The sequence below is a fragment of the Petromyzon marinus genome, unplaced genomic scaffold (assembly GCF_048934315.1).
Source record: "Petromyzon marinus isolate PM22_M1 ecotype Great Lakes invasive population unplaced genomic scaffold, UKy_Petmar_22M1.pri1.0 PM_Scaffold_449, whole genome shotgun sequence".
Classification (NCBI taxonomy): domain Eukaryota; kingdom Metazoa; phylum Chordata; class Hyperoartia; order Petromyzontiformes; family Petromyzontidae; genus Petromyzon; species Petromyzon marinus.
This window is the reverse complement of record NW_027423445.1, coordinates 55002-76613: the sequence shown is the minus strand read 5'-3', so window position 1 is coordinate 76613 and position 21612 is coordinate 55002. Positions and strand designations below refer to the sequence as shown.

The 21612-nt window shown below is 55.5% G+C and overlaps 1 protein-coding gene across 1 annotated transcript; it reads right to left on the bottom strand.

Annotated features, from left to right (window-relative positions):
• Positions 1–277: 277 nt before the first annotated feature.
• DUS1L (dihydrouridine synthase 1 like) lies at positions 278–21261 on the bottom strand (the record flags this gene model as incomplete). Its single annotated transcript, XM_076064437.1, has 8 exons — positions 21056–21261; positions 20214–20294; positions 19545–19653; positions 13668–13718; positions 7965–8077; positions 5212–5294; positions 3063–3166; positions 278–477 (listed from the first exon to the last, which is right to left on the bottom strand). Coding segments are annotated over exons 1-8 (828 nt in total), but the record flags the coding sequence as incomplete, so codon positions are not given.
• Positions 21262–21612: the final 351 nt, after the last annotated feature.

Genomic DNA, 21612 nt, shown 5'->3' with positions numbered 1-21612 from the left:
CGTGGTGCCACAGGCGGTAGAGGTGGCTCCTCCCCCTTTCTCCAAGCCCCTCCCCCAGCCCCTCCCCTCACCCCCCCCAAGCCCCTCCCCCCACCCACGCGTGGTGCCACAGGCGGTAGAGGTGGCTCCTCCCCCTTTCCCCCAAGCCCCTCCCCCAGCCCCTCCCCCAAGCCCCTCCCCCCCACCCACGCGTGGTGCCACAGGCGGTAGAGGTGGCTCCTCCCCCTTCCCCCCCTCCAAGCCCCTCCCCTCACCACCCCCAAGCCCCTCCCCCCACCCACGCGTGGTGCCACAGGCGGTAGAGGTGGCTCCTGACTCGGCTCGCCCGGTGGGCCCCGCCCCCTCCTCCCAGGCCCCGCCCCTGGCCCCGCCCATCGTTCTGTAGCTCCTCCTCCAGGCTGAGGAACTCGGCAGCAGCCTCCCACACGGGAGGGGGGCTGCCCCCCTCAAACAGAAACGGGTTGTGGAGCAGCCCCTCTGGGGGGCAGGGGGGGGGGGGTCATTAGAACAATGGGTCAACAATGGGTCATTAGAACAATGGGTCATTAGAACAATAGGTCATTAGAACAATGGGTCAACAATGGGTCATTAGAACAATGGGTCATTAGAGCAATAGGTCATTAGAACAATGGGTCAACAATGGGTCATTAGAACAATGGGTCAACAATGGGTCATTAGAACAATGGGTCAACAATGGGTCATTAGAACAATGGGTCAACAATGGGTCATTAGAACAATGGGTCAACAATGGGTCATTAGAACAATGGGTCAACAATGGGTCATTAGAACAATGGGTCAACAATGGGTCATTAGAACAATGGGTCAACAATGGGTCATTAGAACAATGGGTCAACAATGGGTCAATGTAACAATAGGTCAACAATGGGTCGATAGAACAATGGGCCAATAGAACAATGGGTCAACAATGGGTCCTTAGAACAATAGGTCAACAATCGGTCAATGTAACAATATGTCAACAATGGGTCGATAGAACAATGGGTCAATAGAACAATGGGTCAACAATGGGTCAATTTAAGAATAGGCCAACAATGGGACGATAGAACAATGGGTCAATAGAACAATGGGTCGATATAACAATGAGTCAACAATGGGACACGCAACAATGGGTAAATAAAGCAATTTATCAGTAGAACAATGGGTCAATAGAACAATTGGTCAACAATGCATCAACATATCCATGGGTCAACTAAACAATCTGTCAACAATGGGTCAATGTAACAATGGGTCAACAATGGGTCAATATAACAACGGGTCAACAATGGGTCAATAGAACAATGGGTCAACAATGGGTCATTAGAACAATCTGTCAACAATGGGTCATTAGAACAATCTGTCAACAATGGGTCATTAGAACAATGGGTCAACAATGGGTCAATGTAACAATAGGTCAACAATGGGTCCATAGAACAATGGGTCAATAGAACAATGGGCCAACAATGGGTCATTAGAACAATAGGTCAACAATCGGTCAATGTAACAATATGTCAACAATGGGTCGATAGAACAATGGGTCAATAGAACAATGGGTCAACAAATGGGTCAATGTAACAATAGGCCAACAATGGGACGATAGAACAATGGGTCAATAGAACAATGGGTCGATATAACAATGAGTCAACAATGGGACATGCAACAATGGGTAAATAAAACAATTGATCAGTAGAACAATGGGTCAATAGAACAATGGGTCAACAATGCATCAACATATCCATGGGTCAACTAAACAATCTGTCAACAATGGGTCAATGTAACAATGGGTCAACAATGGGTCAATAGAACAATGGGTCAACAATGGGTCAATAGAACAATGGGTCAACAATGGGTCAATGTAACAATGGGTCAACAATGGGTCAATGTAACAATGGGTCAACAATGGGTCAATAGAACAATGGGTCAACAATGGGTCAATAGAACAATGGGTCAACAATGGGTCATTAGAACAATGGGTCAACAATGGATCATTAGAGCAATGGGTCAACAATGGGTCAATAGAACAATGGGTCAACAATGGGTCAATAGAACAATGGGTCAACAATGGGTCAATAGAACAATGGGTCAACAATGGGTCATTAGAACAATGGGTCAACAAAGGGTCATTAGAACAATGGGTCAGCAATGGGTCATTAGAACAATGGGTCAACAATGGGTCATTAGAACAATGGGTCAACAATGGGTCAATAGAACAATGGGTCAACAATGGGTCAACAGAACAATGGGTCAACAATGGGTCATTAGAACAGTCTGTCAACAATGGGCCATTAGAACAATGGGTCAACAATGAGTTGCGTTTGAGTTGCGTGCGAGTTGCACGTGCGAGTTGCGAGCGAGTTGCGAGCGAGTTGCGAGTGAGTTTCGAGCGAGTTGCACGTGCGAGTTGTGAGCGAGTTGCGAGCGAGTTGCACGTGCGAGTTGCGAGTGAGTTGCGAGCGAGTTGCGTGCGAGTTGCGAGCGAGTTGCGAGCGAGTTGCGAGCGAGTTGCGTGCGAGTTGCGTGCGAGTTGCGTGCCAGTTGCGAGCGAGTTGCGAGTGAGTTGCGAGCGAGTTGCGAGCGAGTTGCGTGCGAGTTGCACGTGCGAGTTGCGAGCGAGTTGTACGAGCGAGTTGCGAGCGAGTTGCGAGCGAGTTGCGTGCGAGTTGCGAGCGAGTTGCGAGCGAGTTGCGAGCGAGTTGCGTGCGAGTTGCGAGCGAGTTGCGAGTGAGTTGCGTGCGAGTTGCGTGCGAGTTGCGTGCCAGTTGCGAGCGAGTTGCGAGCGAGTTGCGAGCGAGTTGCGAGCGAGTTGCGAGCGAGTTGCGTGCGAGTTGCGTGCGAGTTGCGTGCCAGTTGCGAGCGAGTTGCGAGTGAGTTGCGAGCGAGTTGCGAGTGAGTTGCGAGCGAGTTGCGAGCGAGTTGCGAGCGAGTTGCACGTGCGAGTTGCGAGCGAGTTGCACGAGCGAGTTGCGAGCGAGTTGCGAGCGAGTTGCACGAGCGAGTTGCGAGCGAGTTGCACGAGCGAGTTGCGTGCGAGTTGCGAGCGAGTTGCGAGCGAGTTGCGAGCGAGAGACCTGCACTCATCACTCCGCGTGCCCCCGTGTACTCGGCCAGCCGCTGGGCGTCGCCGAGGGAGGAAACGTTCCCATTGGCCAGCACCGGGATCCTCACGGCCAATCTGTGGTCACGCACGCAGACACGGAGCGTTCCCATTGGCCGGCACCGGGATCCTCACGGCCAATCTGTGCTCACGTACGCAGACACGGAGCGTTCCCATTGGCCGGCACCGGGATCCTCACGGCCAATCTGTGGTCACGCACGCAGACACGGAGCGTTCCCATTGGCCAGCACCGGGATCCTCACGGCCAATCTGTGCTCACGCACGCAGACACGGAGCGTTCCCATTGGCCAGCACCGGGATCCTCACAGCCAATCTGTGCTCACGCACGCAGACACGGAGCGTTCCCATTGGCCGGCACCGGGGATCCTCACGGCCAATCAGGACTCGCGTACGCAGACACGGAGCGTTCCCATTGGCCAGCACTGGGATCCTCACGGCCAATCAGGACTCGCGTACGCAGACACGGAGCGTTCCCATTGGCCGGCACCGGGGATCCTCACGGCCAATCAGGACTCGCGTACGCAGACACGGAGCGTTCCCATTGGCCGGCACGGGGATCCTCACGGCCAATTAGGACTGGCGTACGCAGACACGGAGCGTTCCCATTGGCCAGCACCGGGATCCTCACGGCCAATCCGTGCTCACGCACGCAGACACGGAGCGTTCCCATTGGCCGGCACGGGGATCCTCACGGCCAATCAGGACTGGCGTACGCAGACACGGAGCGTTCCCATTGGCCGGCACCGGGGATCCTTACACACACAGACAAAGCTCCCCCAGGTAGCCTCTAGCAGGGATGTAGGGGCAAGTGCTGTTAGCTAAACTACCCACTACACTACACACTACACTACACACTACACCACACACTACACTACTACACACTACACTATAATACACTACACTACACACTACACCACACACTACACTATTACACACTACACTACACACTACACTACACACTACACTACACACTACTACACTACTACCCACTACACTATAATACACACTACACTACCCACTACACTATACACTACACTATACACTACACTACTATACACTACACTACTATACACTACACTATACACTACACTACTATACACTACACTACTATACACTACACTATACACTACACTACTATACACCACTACTATACACTACACTATACACAACACTATACACTATACACTACTATACACTACACTATACACTACACTATTCACTACACTATACACTACACTATACACTACTACACTATACACAACACACTACACTACTACACGCTACACTCTACACACTACACTACTCCACGCTACACTACTACCCATTACACTATAATACACACTACACTACCCACTACACTATACACTACTATACACTACACTACTACACTATACACTACACTACTACACACTACACTACCCACTACACTATACACTACACTACTACACGCTACACAACACATTCCACTACACTACTACACGCTACACTCTACACACTATACAATACAATACACTACACACTATACTACACTACTACATGCTACACTACTATACACTACACTATACACTACACATTACACTATACATTACACTACTATACACTACACTACTATACACTACACTATACACTACACTACTATACACTACACTATACACTACACTATACACTACACTATACACTACACTACTATACACTATACACTACACTACTATACACTACACTACACACTACACTACACTACTACCCACTACACTATAATACACACTACACTACCCACTACACTACCCACTACACTATACACTACTATACACTACACTACTACACTATACACTACACTACTACACACTACACTACCCACTACACTATACACTACACTATACACTACACTACTACACGCTACACAACACATTACACTACACTACTACACACTACACTACACTACTATACACTACACTATACACTACTACACTATACACAACACACTACACTACTACACGCTACACTCTACACACTATACAATACACTACACTACACACTATACAATACACTACACTACACACTACACAGCGTGCCGTGCCAGGCTAGGTGCACGCAGGGGTCACCTCACTGCACGGATCTGGTCCCAGTCTGCCAAGCCGGTCAGGTGACCAAGTTGCTCACGAGTTCGGCCGTGGACGGTGAGCATCTGGTGGGGGAGGGGGGGGGGTGAGTGGTGAGTGGTGAGGGGGTGGTGAGTGGTGAGTAGTGAGGGGGTGGTGAGTGGTGAGTGGTGAGGGGGTGGTGAGTGGTGAGTGGGTGGTGAGGGGGTGGTGAGTGGGTGGTGAGTGGGTGGTGAGTGGTGAGCATCTGGTGGGAGAGAGGGGGGTGGTGAGTGGGTGGTGAGTGGTGAGTGGTGAGTGGGTGAGTGGGTGGTGAGTGGGTGAGTGAGTGAGTGGGTGGGTGAGTGAGTGGGTGAGTGGGTGGGTGAGTGAGTGGGTGAGTGGGTGAGTGAGTGGGTGAGTGAGTGGGTGGGTGGGTGAGTGAGTGGGTGGGTGGGTGAGTGGGTGAGTGGGTGGGTGAGTGGGTGAGTGGGTGAGTGAGTGAGTGAGTGGGTGAGTGGGTGGGTGAGTGGGTGAGTGAGTGGGTGAGTGAGTGGGTGAGTGGGTGGGTGAGTGAGTGAGTGGGTGAGTGAGTGAGTGGGTGAGTGGGTGAGTGAGTGGGTGGGTGAGTGAATGGGTGAGTGAGTGAGTGGATGGGTGGATGAGTGGGTGGGTGAGTGGGTGGGTGAGTGAGTGAGTGGGTGAGTGAGTGGGTGAGTGAGTGAGTGAGTGGGTGGGTGGATGAGTGGGTGGGTGAGTGGGTGAGTGGGTGAGAGAGTGGGTGAGTGGTGAGTGGGTGGGTGGTGAGTGGATGGGTGAGTGGGTGAGAGAGTGAGTGAGTGGGTGAGTGGGTGGGTGAGTGGGTGAGTGAGTGGGTGAGTGGGTGGGTGAGTGGGTGAGTGAGTGGGTGAGTGAGTGGGTGAGTGAGTGAGTGAGTGGGTGGGTGAGTGGGTGAGTGGGTGGGTGAGTGGGTGAGTGAGTGGGTGAGTGAGTGGGTGAGTGGGTGGGTGAGTGAGTGAGTGGGTGAGTGAGTGAGTGAGTGGGTGGGTGAGTGGGTGAGTGAGTGAGTGGGTGGGTGAGTGAGTGAGTGAATGAGTGGGTGAGTGAGTGGGTGAGTGGGTGGGTGAGTGAGTGAGTGGGTGAGTGAGTGGGTGAGTGGGTGGGTGAGTGAGTGAGTAGGTGAGTGAGTGAGTGGGTGGGTGAGTGGGTGAGTGAGTGGGTGGGTGAGTGAGTGGGTGAGAGAGTGGGTGAGGGGGTGAGTGAGTGAGTGAGTGGGTGAGTGAGTGGGGGGGTGGGTGGTGAGTGAGTGGGTGGTGAGTGAGTGAGTGGGTGAGTGAGTGAGTGGGTGAGTGGGTGAGTGAGTGGGTGGGTGAGTGAATGGGTGAGTGAGTGAGTGGATGGGTGGATGAGTGGGTGGGTGAGTGGGTGGGTGAGTGAGTGAGTGGGTGAGTGAGTGGGTGAGTGAGTGAGTGAGTGGGTGGGTGGATGAGTGGGTGGGTGAGTGGGTGAGTGGGTGAGAGAGTGGGTGAGTGGTGAGTGGGTGGGTGGTGAGTGGATGGGTGAGTGGGTGAGAGAGTGAGTGAGTGGGTGAGTGGGTGGGTGAGTGGGTGAGTGAGTGGGTGAGTGGGTGGGTGAGTGGGTGAGTGAGTGGGTGAGTGAGTGGGTGAGTGAGTGAGTGAGTGGGTGGGTGAGTGGGTGAGTGGGTGGGTGAGTGGGTGAGTGAGTGGGTGAGTGAGTGGGTGAGTGGGTGGGTGAGTGAGTGAGTGGGTGAGTTGAGTGAGTGGGTGGGTGAGTGGGTGAGTGAGTGAGTGGGTGAGTGAGTGAGTGGGTGAGTGAGTGAGTGAGTGGGTGGGTGAGTGAGTGTGTGAGTGAGTGAGTGAGTGAGTGGGTGGGTGGGTGAGTGGGTGAGTGGGTGGTGAGTGAGTGGGTGGGTGAGTGAGTGGGTGAGTGAGTGAGTGGGTGAGAGGTGAGTGAATGAGTGGGTGAGTGAGTGGGTGAGTGAGTGAGTGGGTGAGTGAGTGAGTGAGTGGGTGGTGAGGGGGTGGTGAGTGGGTGGTGAGTGGGTGGTGAGTGGGTGAGTGGTGAGTGAGTGGGTGAGTGAGTGGGTGGGTGGGTGAGTGGGTGAGTGAGTGGGTGGGTGAGTGAGTGAGTGGGTGGGTGGTGAGTGAGTGGGTGAGTGAGTGGGGGGGTGGGTGGTGAGTGAGTGGGTGGTGAGCGGTGAGTGAGTGAGTGGGTGAGTGAGTGAGTGGAGTGGGTGAGTGAGTGAGTGAGTGGGTGAGAGAGTGAGTGAGTGGGTGGGTGAGTGAGTGTGTGAGTGAGTGGGTGGGTGGGTGAGTGAGTGGGTGGGTGAGTGAGTGAGTGAGTGGGTAAGAGAGTGAGTGAGTGGGTAAGAGAGTGAGTGAGTGAGTGGGTGAGTGGGTGAGTGAGTGGGTGGGTGGATGAGTGGGTGGGTGAGTGGGTGGGTGAGTGAGTGGGTGAGTGGGTGAGTGAGTGGGTGGGTGAGTGAATGGGTGAGTGAGTGAGTGGGTGAGTGAGTGAGTGAGTGGGTGAGTGAGTGGGTGGGTGAGTGAATGGGTGAGTGAGTGAGTGGGTGAGTGAGTGAGTGAGTGGGTGAGTGAGTGGGTGGATGAGTGGGTGGGTGCGTGGGTGAGCGTGGCGGTGAGCGTGGTGGTGGTGAGCGTGGTGGTGGCGGTGAGCGTGGCGGTGAGCGTGGTGGTGGTGAGCGTGGTGGTGAGGGTGGTGGTGAGTGGTGGTGAGCGTGGTGGTGAGCGTGGTACCCGACACCCAGCGCTCTCGAGCATGCGAGCGTAAGCGACGGTGCGTCGCTGGTCCGGGAAGATTCGCAGCTTGCAGGACACAGGGACGCGGAGACTGCTGACAGCAGCCACCACTGGAACACGGAGACACGGGGAGAGAGACACGGGGAGAGAGAGAGACACGGGGAGAGAGAGAGACACGGGGAGAGAGAGAGACACGGGGAGAGAGAGACACGGGGAGAGAGAGAGACACGGGGAGAGAGAGAGAGACACGGGGAGACAGAGAGACACGGGGAGAGAGAGAGACACCGGGAGAGAGAGACACCGGGAGAGAGAGACACGGGGAGAGAGACACGGGGAGAGAGAGACACGGGGAGAGAGAGAGACACGGGGAGAGAGAGACACGGGGAGAGAGAGACACGGGGAGAGAGAGACAGGGGGAGAGAGACACGGGGAGAGAGAGACACGGGGAGAGAGAGACACGGGGAGAGAGAGACACGGGGAGAGAGAGACACGGGGAGAGAGAGAGACACGGGGAGAGAGAGAGACACGGGGAGAGAGAGACACGGAGAGAGAGAGACACGGGGAGAGAGACACGGAGAGAGAGAGACACGGGGAGAGAGACACGGGGAGAGAGAGACACGGGGAGAGAGAGACACGGGGAGAGAGAGAGACACGGGGAGAGAGAGACACGGGGAGAGAGACACGGGGAGAGAGAGACACGGGGAGAGAGAGACACGGGGAGAGAGAGACACGGGGAGAGAGAGACACGGGGAGAGAGAGAGACACGGGGAGAGAGAGAGACACGGGGAGAGAGAGACACGGAGAGAGAGAGACACGGGGAGAGAGACACGGAGAGAGAGAGACACGGGGAGAGAGACACGGGGAGAGAGAGACACGGGGAGAGAGAGACACGGGGAGAGAGAGACACGGGGAGAGAGAGAGACACGGGGAGAGAGAGACACGGGGAGAGACACGGGGAGAGAGAGAGACACGGGGAGAGAGAGACACGGGGAGAGAGAGACACGGGGAGACACGGGGAGAGAGAGACACGGGGAGAGAGAGACACGGGGAGACACGGGGAGAGAGAGACACGGGGAGAGAGAGACACGGGGAGAGAGAGACACGGGGAGAGAGAGACACGGGGAGAGAGACACGGGGAGAGAGAGAGACACGGGGAGAGAGAGAGACACGGGGAGACACGGGGAGAGAGACACGGGGAGAGAGAGACACGGGGAGAGAGAGACACGGGGAGAGAGAGACACGGGGAGAGACACGGGGAGAGAGAGAGACACGGGGAGAGAGAGACACGGGGAGAGGGAGACACGGGGAGAGAGAGACACGGGGAGAGAGAGACACGGGGAGAGAGAGACACGGGGAGAGAGAGACACGGGGAGAGAGAGACACGGGGAGAGAGACACGGGGAGAGAGAGACACGGAGAGAGAGAGACACGGGGAGAGAGACACGGGGAGAGAGACACGGGGAGACACGGGGAGAGAGACACGGGGAGAGAGAGACACGGGGAGAGAGAGACACGGGGAGAGAGAGACACGGGGAGAGAGAGACACGGGGAGAAAGAGACACGGGGAGAGAGAGACACCGGGAGAGAGAGAGACACGGGGAGAGAGAGAGACACGGGGAGAGAGAGAGACACGGGGAGAGAGACACGGAGAGAGAGAGAGACATGGGGAGAGAGACACAGGGAGAGAGAGAGACACGGGGAGAGAGAGAGACACGGGGAAAGAGACACGGGGAAAGAGACACGGGGAGAGAGAGACACGGGGAGAGAGACACGGAGAGAGAGAGACAGAGAGAGACACGGGGGGAGAGAGACACGGGGAGAGAGACACGGGGAGAGAGAGAGACACGGGGAGACACGGGGAGAGAGAGACACGGGGAGAGAGACACGGGGAGAGAGACACGGGGAGACACGGGGAGAGAGACATGGGGAGAGAGAGACACGGGGAGACACGGGGAGAGAGAGACACGGGGAGAGAGACACGGGGAGAGAGAGAGACACGGGGAGAGAGAGACACGGGGAGAGAGAGACACGGGGAGAGAGAGACACGGGGAGAGAGACATGGGGAGAGAGAGACACGGGGAGACACGGGGAGAGAGAGACACAGGGAGAGAGAGAGACACGGGGAGAGAGAGAGACACGGGGAGAGAGAGAGACACGGGGAGAGAGAGAGACACGGGGAGAGAGAGAGACACGGGGAGAGAGAGAGAGACACGGGGAGACAGAGAGACACGGGGAGAGAGAGAGACACCGGGAGAGAGAGACACCGGGAGAGAGAGACACGGGGAGAGACACGGGGAGAGAGAGACACGGAGAGAGAGAGACACGGGGAGAGAGAGACACGGGGGGAGAGAGAGACACGGGGAGAGAGAGAGACACGGGGAGAGAGAGAGACACGGGGAGAGAGAGACACGCGGGGAGAGAGAGACACGGGGAGAGAGAGACACGGGGAGAGACACGGGGAGAGAGAGAGACACGGGGAGAGAGAGACACGGGGAGAGAGAGACACGGGGAGACACGGGGAGAGAGAGACACGGGGAGAGAGAGACACGGGGAGACACGGGGAGAGAGAGACACGGGGAGAGAGAGACACGGGGAGAGAGAGACACGGGGAGAGAGAGACACGGGGAGAGAGACACGGGGAGAGAGAGAGACACGGGGAGAGAGAGAGACACGGGGAGACACGGGGAGAGAGACACGGGGAGAGAGAGACACGGGGAGAGAGAGACACGGGGAGAGAGAGACACGGGGAGAGACACGGGGAGAGAGAGAGACACGGGGAGAGAGAGACACGGGGAGAGGGAGACACGGGGAGAGAGAGACACGGGGAGAGAGAGACACGGGGAGAGAGAGACACGGGGAGAGAGAGACACGGGGAGAGAGAGACACGGGGAGAGAGACACGGGGAGAGAGAGACACGGAGAGAGAGAGACACGGGGAGAGAGACACGGGGAGAGAGACACGGGGAGACACGGGGAGAGAGACACGGGGAGAGAGAGACACGGGGAGAGAGAGACACGGGGAGAAAGAGACACGGGGAGAGAGAGACACCGGGAGAGAGAGAGACACGGGGAGAGAGAGAGACACGGGGAGAGAGAGAGACACGGGGAGAGAGACACGGAGAGAGAGAGAGACACGGGGAGAGAGAGACACGGGGAGAGACACGGGGAGAGAGAGACACGGAGAGAGAGAGACACGGGGAGAGAGAGACACGGGGGGAGAGAGAGACACGGGGAGAGAGAGAGACACGGGGAGAGAGAGAGACACGGGGAGAGAGAGACACGCGGGGAGAGAGAGACACGGGGAGAGAGACACGGGGAGAGAGACACGGGGAGAGAGAGACACGGGGAGAGAGAGACACGGGGAGAGAGAGACACGGGGAGAGAGAGAGACACGGGGAGAGAGAGAGACACGGGGAGAGAGAGACACGGGGAGAGAGAGAGACACGTGGAGAGAGAGAGACACGGGGAGACAGAGAGACACGGGGAGAGAGAGAGACACCGGGAGAGAGAGACACCGGGAGAGAGAGACACGGGGAGAGACACGGGGAGAGAGAGACACGGGGGGAGAGAGAGACACGGGGAGAGAGAGACACGGGGAGAGAGAGAGACACGGGGAGAGAGAGAGACACGGGGAGAGAGAGACACGCGGGGAGAGAGAGACACGGGGAGAGAGACACGGGGAGAGAGAAACGGGGAGAGAGAGAGACACGGGGAGAGAGAGACACGGGGAGAGAGAGACACGGGGAGAGAGAGACACGGGGAGAGAGAGACACGGGGAGAGACACGGGGAGAGAGACACGGGGGGAGAGAGAGACACGGGGAGAGAGAGACACGGGGAGAGAGAGACACGGGGAGAGGGAGAGACACGGGGAGAGAGAGACATGGGGAGAGAGAGAGACACGGGGAGAGAGAGAGACACGGGGAGAGAGAGACACGGGGAGGGAGAGACACGGGGAGAGACACGGAGAGAGAGAGAGACAGAGAGAGACACGGGGGAGAGAGACACGGGGAGAGAGAGACACGGGGAGAGAGAGACACGGGGAGAGAGAGACACGGGGAGAGAGAGACACGGGGAGAGAGAGAGACACGGGGAGAGAGAGAGAGACACGGGGAGAGAAAGACACGGGGGGGAGAGACACGGGGGGGAGAGACACGGGGGGAGACACGGGGGGAGAGAGACACGGCGAGAGAGACAAGGGGAGAGAGACAAGGGGAGAGAGAGACACGGGGAGAGAGAGACACGGGGAGAGAGACGGGGAGAGAGACACGGGGGGGAGAGACACGGGGGGAGACACGGGGGGAGAGAGACACGGCGAGAGAGGCAAGGGGAGAGAGACAAGGGGAGAGAGAGACACGGGGAGAGAGAGACACGGGGAGAGAGACGGGGAGAGAGACACGGGGAGAGAGACACGGAGAGAGAGACACGGGGAGAGAGAGACACGGGGAGAGACACGGGGAGAGAGCGACACGGGGAGAGAGACACGGGGAGAGAGACACGGGGAGAGAGACACCACCCACTCATTCACCCACCCACCCACTCACTCACCCACCCACCCAACCAATCACACTCACTCACCCACCCACCCACCCACTCACTCACCCACCCACCCACTCCCTCACCCACCCACCCACCCACTCCCTCACCCACCCACCCACCCACTCACCCACCCACTCCCTCACCCACCCACCCACCCACTCACCCACTCACCCACTCACTGACTTACCCACTCACTCACCCACTTACCCACCCACCCACTCACCCACCCACCCACTCACCCACTCATCCACCCACTCAATCACTCACTCACCCACTCACTAACCCACTTACTCACCCACTTACCTACTCACACACTCACTCACCCAGCCACTCACTCACTTACCCACTCACCCACTCACTCACTCACCCACTCAACACTCACCCACTCACCCATCCACTTACCCACTCACTCACTCACTCACCCACTCACCCACCCACTCACTCACTCACCCACCCACTCACTCATCCACCCACTCACTCACCCACCCACCCACTCACTCACCCACCCACCCACTCACCCACTCACTCACTCACCCACTCAACACTCACCCACTCACCCATCCACTTACCCACTCACTCACTCACTCACCCACTCACCCACCCACTCACTCACTCACCCACCCACCCACTCACCCACCCACTCACTCACTCACTCACCCACCCACTCACCCACTCACCCACCCACTCACCCACTCACTCACCCACCCACTCACCCACTCACTCACCCACTCACCCACCCACCCACTCACTCACCCACTCACCCACCCACTCACTCACCCACTCACCCACCCACTCACTCACCCACCCACTCACTCACCCACTCACTCACCCACTCACCCACTCACCCACTCACTCACCCACTCACCCACCCACCCACCCACACACCCACCCACCCACTCACTCACCCACTCACCCACACACCCACCCACCCACTCACCCACTCACCCACCCACCCACTCACCCACTCACCCACCCACTCACTCACTCACCCACCCACTCACTCATCCACCCACCCACCCACCCACTCACCCACTCACCCACCCACCCACCCACTCACCCACTCACCCACCCACCCACCCACTCACCCACCCACCCACCCACTCACTCACCCACCCACCCACTCACCCACCCACCCACTCACCCACCCACCCACTCACCCACTCACCCATGCTGTGAATGAGTTCCCAATCGTCCTGTAGATATGCCCCGTAGTGACCTGGGGGTTCAGACATGGGCGTGACATCGTCATTACACTCAACTACATACACACACATCTACATATATACATATATACACACACATACACACAACTACATACACACACAACTACATACACACACAACTACATACACACACAACTACATACACACACAACTACATACACACACAACTACATATATACACACAACTACATACACACACACATACATACACACACATACACACACATACACACACATACAAAATATATATATACCTAGCGGTAAGTAGCCGGCGTTGCCCGGGCGAAAAAGGCAGACACACACATCGACTTACACACACACACACCGACTTACACACACACACATTGACTTACACACACACATTGACTTACATACACACATCGACTTACACACACACACACACATCGACTTACACACACACACATTGACTTACATACACACATCGACTTACACACACACACACATCGACTTACACACACACACACATCGACTTACACACACACACACATCGACTTACACACACACACACACATTGACTTACACACACATCTACTTACACACACACACCGACTTACACACACACACATCGACTTACACACACACACACACACACATCGACTTACATACACACACATCGACTTACACACATACACACATTGACTTACACACACACACATCGACTTACACACACACATCAACTTACACACACACATACACATCGACTTACACACACACACCGACTTACACACACACATCGACCTACACACACATCAACTTGCACACACACATCAACTTACACACACACACATCAACTTACACACACACACATACACATCGACTTACACACACACACATCAACTTACACACACACATCAACTTACACACACACACACACATCAACTTACACACACACACATACACATCGACTTACACACACACATCGACTTACACACACACACATCAACTTACACACACACACACCGACTTACACACACACATACACATCGACTTACACACACACACATCGACTTACACACACACACAAACACATCGACTTATACACACACACAAACACATCGACTTATACACACACATACACATCGACTTACACACACACATCGACTTACACACACACACATTGACTTACACACACACACATCGACTTACACACACACACACACATCGACTTACACACACACACATCGACTTACACACACACACACCGACTTACACACACACACATCGATGGTATGCACTGCTATCACTACAGCAGTGTATACTGTGGTGGTACCTGCTATCACTACAGCAGTGTATACTGACTGTGGTGGTACCTGCTATCACTACAGCAGTGCATACTGACTGTGGTGGTACCTGCTATCACTACAGTAGTGTATACTGACCGTGCTGGTACCTGCTATCATTACAACAGTGTATACTGACTGTGGTGGTACCTGCTATCACTACAACAGTGTATACAGACTGTGGTGGTACCTGCTATCACTACAACAGTGCATACCGACCGTGGTGGTACCTGCTATCACTACAGCAGTGCATACTGACTGTGGTGGTACCTGCTATCACTACAACAGTGTATACTGACTGTGGTGGTACCTGCTATCACTACAACAGTACACGCTGACCGTGGTGGTACCTGCTATCACTACAGCAGTACATACCGACTGTGGTGGTACCTGCTATCACTACAACAGTGTATACCGACTGTGGTGGTACCTGCTGTGACTACAGCAGTGTATACTGACTGTGCTGGTACCTGCTATCACTACAGCCGTACACGCTGACTGTGGTGGTACCTGCTATCACTACAGCAGTGTATACTGACTGTGCTGGTACCTGCTATCACTACAGTAGTACACACTGACTGTGGTGGTACCTGCTATCACTACAGCCGTACACGCTGACTGTGGTGGTACCTGCTATCACTACAACGGTGTATACCGACTGTGGTGGTACCTGCTATCACTACAGTAGTACACGCTGACCGTGGTGGTACCTGCTATCACTACAACAGTGTATACTGACTGTGGTGGCACCTGCTATCACTACAGCAGTGTATACTGACTGTGGTGGTACCTGCTATCACTACAACAGTACATACCGACTGTGGTGGTACCTGCTATCACTACAGCAGTGCATACTGACTGTGGTGGTACCTGCTATCACTACAGCAGTGCATACCGCCTGTGGTGGTACCTGCTATCACTACAGGAGTGCATACTGACTGTGGTGGTACCTGCTATCACTACAACAGTGTATACTGACTGTGGTGGTACCTGCTATCACTACAGCAGTGTATACTGACTGTGGTGGTACCTGCTATCACTACAGCAGTACATACCGACCGTGGTGGAACCTGCTATCACTACAACAGTACATACTGACTGTGGTGGTACCTGCTATCACTACAGCAGTACATACTGACTGTGGTGGTACCTGCTATCACTACAGTAGTGTATACTGACTGTGGTGGTACCTGCTATCACTACAACAGTGTATACTGACTGTGGTGGTACCTGCTATCACTACAGCAGTGCATACTGACTGTGCTGGTACCTGCTATCACTACAGCAGTGCATACTGACTGTGGTGGTACCTGCTATCACTACAGTAGTACATGCTGACTGTGGTGGTACCTGCTATCACTACAGCAGTGTATACTGACTGTGGTGGTACCTGCTATCACTACAACAGTGTATACTGACTGTGGTGGTACCTGCTATCACTACAACAGTGCATACTGACTGTGGTGGTACCTGCTTTCACTACAGCCGTCCACGCCGACTGTGGTGGTACCTATCACTACAGCAGTGTATACCGACTGTGGTGGTACCTGCTATCACTACAACAGTGCATACTGACTGTGCTGGTACCTGCTATCACTACAGTAGTACACGCTGACTGTGGTGGTACCTGCTATCACTACAACAGTGTATACTGTGGTGGTACCTGCTATCACTACAGCAGTACATACTGACTGTGGTGGCACCTGCTATCACTACAGCCGTCCACGCCGACTGTGGTGGTACCTGCTATCACTACAGCAGTGTATACTGACTGTGGTGGTACCTGCTATCACTACAGCAGTACATACTGACCGTGGTGGTACCTGCTATCACTACAGCCGTCCACGCCGACTCTACAGCACAAAGTCCTCACCTGACAGAGTGCCGTGGTGAGGCCTAGTCCCGTGCAGAGCACCCGGCCTCGCCTAGATTGCCCAGCCGACCGAGGCCACTACCACCACCACCACCACCCCCCACCCCACCATCCGCCCCCCCCCCTTCCCCACGCAACAACAACACAACCTAAGCACTCTAATATTCGTACGTGCGGACTCTATCGTAGTAACTGTATGTATCGGGGTGTGGGGAGACATCGCGCCCTGAACAACGTAGCTCAAACGCGTGCCTTTGCCGCCGTCCGTAAATGACGTCACGTCGATTTCGGACAAATTTTAGACCCCCCCGCCCCCCCCGCCCGAAAACATATTTCCATATCCTTAGCTCTTTCGCTAAAGTCACCACGTTGAAGGGAAACAATAAAATTCTATAAAAAATATATATATAAAAACAATTTAACAAAAACATTCTCACAACGTTTCCACCGTAACGCAAACGGTCGTCATCAGGTGTGGAAACAAAAACCCAACGGCAAGGTAACATTCGAAAGAAGTTCGAATCAAAAGGAGCATTTGATGGAAGTGCCGCTGGTTTGTCACACCTGATGATGGCCGTTTGCGTCACGGTCGAAACGTCGTGGAGAATTTTCATTGTTTCACACGCACACACGCACACACACACATATATATATGTGTGTGTGTGAATTTTATTATTTTATTGTTTCCCTTCAACGTGACTTTACCGAAAGGGCTAAGGACATATTTCCGTTTCCGAAAGTTTAAAAAAAGCAAACGTGTCGCTGCACTCCCGATCCTGTCGAAGTGTTTTGCCCGCAGCAACTCCTGACACTGCGTTCCTGGTTAATTTCGGTGAAGTTGCCAAAGTCCTCACACGACGTTTTGACTGCGACACAAGAGGCAATCATCATCATCATCAGGCGTGGGACAATTTTTTTTGGGGGGGGGGGGGGGGAAAAAGGTGGCGGTTTTTGTTTGATATTTATATTTATTTATTTTATTGTTTGCCTATCTACGGGGTTGGTTGACTTGTTTTGCCGAAAGAACCAGGAATGCGAATCCCTGCGGTCTCGAAAAGATTTAAATCGAAAATTATTTTTTTATTATTATTATTCTACATCGATTTGAAGTTGCGCATTCTGAGGTGATGTCACGTTATCTCAAACATTTGAACGCAAAACAAAAAATTCCCCCCAAACCCCCCACCGAACACGCGCGACTTGGTACGGTCCAAACCCCCCCCACCGAACGCGAGTGACTTGGTATGGTCCACCCCCCCCCCCACCCCACCGAACGCGAGTGACTTGGTATGGTCCACACCTCCCCCACCGAACGCGAGCGACTTGGTATGGTCCCACACCTCCCCCCACCGAACGTGAGTGACTTGGTACGGTCCACACCTCCCCCCACCAAACGCGCGCGACTTGGTATGGTCCACACCTCCCCCCACCGAACGTGAGTGACTTGGAATGGTCACACCTCCCCCACCGAACGCGAGTGACTTGGTATGGGCCACACCTCCCCCCACCGAATGCGAGCGACTTGGTATGGGCCACACCTCCCCCCACCGAACGCGAGCGACTTGGTATGGTCCAAACCCCCCCACCGAACGCGAGCGACTTGGTATGGTCCACACCTCCCCCACCGAACGTGCGCGACTTGGTATGGTCCACACCTCCCCCCACCGAACGCGCGCGACTTGGTATGGTCCACACCTCCCCCCACCGAACGCGAGCGACTTGGTATGGTCCACACCTCCCCCCACCGAACGCGAGTGACTTGGTATGGTCCACACCCACCCACCGAACGCGAGCGACTTGGTATGGTCCACACCTCCCCCACCGAACGCGAGTGACTTGGTATGGTCCACACCTCCCCCACCGAACGCGAGTGACTTGGTACGGTCCACACCTCCCCCACTGAACGCGAGTGACTTGGTATGGTCCACACCTCCCCCCACCGAACGTGAGTGACTTGGTATGGTCCACACCTCCCCCCACCAAACGCGAGTGACTTGGTATGGTCCACACCTCCCCCCACCGAACGCGCGCGACTTGGTACGGTCTGCCCTCCCCCCCCACCAGAAACGCGTGAGTTGGTGCGGTCGGGCGCGCTATGAAATCATGAAATCAAGAGAAATGGCACCGAATCGCTATTTAAACAAATTAAAACTAATTTAAAGGTGGCGGGCGAGAGACAGGATTGGCGCTTGGCAAACCGCGGGGGCTTGCGGTGGCTTGGGACCTGTCAACATTTTTTTTTTGACGTAAACCCCACGGAGCGAGAGACAAATCCCTCGGAAGTGCGTGAACACAGACGCACAAACAGTGACGTCTACAGGCAAGATACACGGAAATATACGTGCACAAATACATACCCACTCATGCACCCACACACCCACCCACTCAAGCACCCACGCACTCACCCACTCATTCACCCACCCACTCATCCACTCACCCACTCATGCACCCACGCACTCACCCACTCACTCACCCACTCATTCACCTACCCACTCATCCACTCACTCACTCACCCACCCACCCACCCAATCACCCACCCACTCACTCACCCACCCACTCACCCACTCACCCACTCACCCACCCACTCACCCACCCACTCATTCACTCAACCACTCACCCACCCACCCACCCACTCACCCACCCACCTCTACGAGCTATCATCTGTGGACACCCCAAGTTGAGGTCCACGCCATCGCAGAGCTCCTGGGCGATGAGACCGGCGGCGACGAAGTGGTGAGGAGAGTTCGCACAGAACTGGGGAGAGTTAAACACAGGGAAAGAATCACCCACCCACTCAGCCACTCACTCACTCACTCAGCCACTCACCCACTCACTCACTCAACCACCCACTCAATCACCCACTCAGCCACCCACTCGCCCACTCACTCACTCACCCACCCACTCACCCACCCACTCGCCCACTCACTCACTCACTCACCCACTCACTCAGCCACCCACTCACTCACTCACCCACTCACTCACTCAACCACCCACCCACTCACCCACTCACTCACCCTCCCACTCACCCACTCACTCACACACTCACTCAACCACTCACTCACTCACTTACCCACTCACTCACTCAACCACCCACTCACTTACTCACCCACCCACTCACTCACTCACCCACTCACCCACCCACTCACCCACGCACTCACCCACGCACTCACCCACTCAGCCACTCACTCACTCACCCACTCACTCACTCAACCACCCACCCACTCACTCAATCACCCACCCACCCACTCACTCGCCCACCCACCCACCCACTCACCCACCCACCCACTCACACACTCACCCACCCACTCACTCACCTGGGCGATGAGAGGGTGGTCCAGTGGGTGAGTCTGGCTGAGTAAATGTTCTCTCCTGTAGTGAGCATCCTTCACAAACATCTACAGAGAGAGAGAGTTACCTATGTGTGTGTGTGTGTGTACACTGTGTGTGTACACTGTGTGTGTGTGTGTGTACACTGTGTGTGTGTACACTGTGTGTGTGTACACTGTGTGTGTGTACACTGTGTGTGTACCTGTGTGTGTGTACCTGTGTGTGTGTGTGTACACTGTGTGTGTACACTGTGTGTGTGTGTACACTGTGTGTGTGTGTACACTGTGTGTGTGTGTACCTGTGTGTGTGTGTACCTGTGTGTGTGTGTACACTGTGTGTGTGTACCTGTGTGTGTGTGTACACTGTGTGTGTGTACACTGTGTGTGTGTACCTGTGTGTGTGTGTACACTGTGTGTGTGTACCTGTGTGTGTGTGTACACTGTGTGTGTGTGTACACTGTGTGTGTACCTGTGTGTGTGTATCTGTGTGTGTACACTGTGTGTGTGTGTACACTGTGTGTGTGTGTACACTGTGTGTGTGTACACTGTGTGTGTGTACACTGTGTGTGTGTGTACAGTGTGTGTACAGTGTGTGTACAGTGTATGTACACTGTATGTACAGTGTGTACAGTGTGTGTGTGCGGTGTGTGTGCGCTGTGTGTGTACAGTGTGTGTGTGCACTGTGTGTGTACACTGTGTGTGTACAGTGTGTACAGTGAACAGTGTGTGCACAGTGTACCGTGTGTGTGCAGTGCGTGTGTACAGTGTGCACAGTGTGTACAGTGTACAGTGCGTACAGTGTGTGTACAGTGTGTGTACAGTGTGTGTACCTGTGCGTGCATCATTGGCGTGAACGCGAGGTTGGCTCCGTGCCTCCGACACAGAAGTCGCCAAGCCAACTCGCTCTGCTCCACCATAGGGGCCACCGCCCACCCGGGGGCGGGGCCACAGCACGCGCAGTGGGCGGGGCCACAGCACGCGCCGGGGGCGGGGTTTACAGCACACGCCGGGGGCGGGGCCACAGCACACGGAGTGGGCGGGGCCACAGCACACGCCGGGGCGGGGCCACAGCACACCCGGGGGCGGGGCCGCAGCACACGCGGGGGGCGGGGCCGCAGCACACGCCGGGGGCGGGGGTTACAGCACACGCCGGGGGCGGGGCCACAGCACACGCCGGGGGCGGGGCCACAGCATACCCTGGGGGCGGGGCCAGAGCACACGCCGGGGGCGGGGCCACAGCACACGCCGGGGGCGGGGCCTTAGCACACGCAGTGGGAGGGGCCGCAGCACACGCCGGGGGCGGGGCCGCAGCACTCGCCGGGGGCGGGGCCACAGCACACGCCGTGGGCGGGGCCACAGCACACGCCGGGGGCGGGGCCGCAGGACA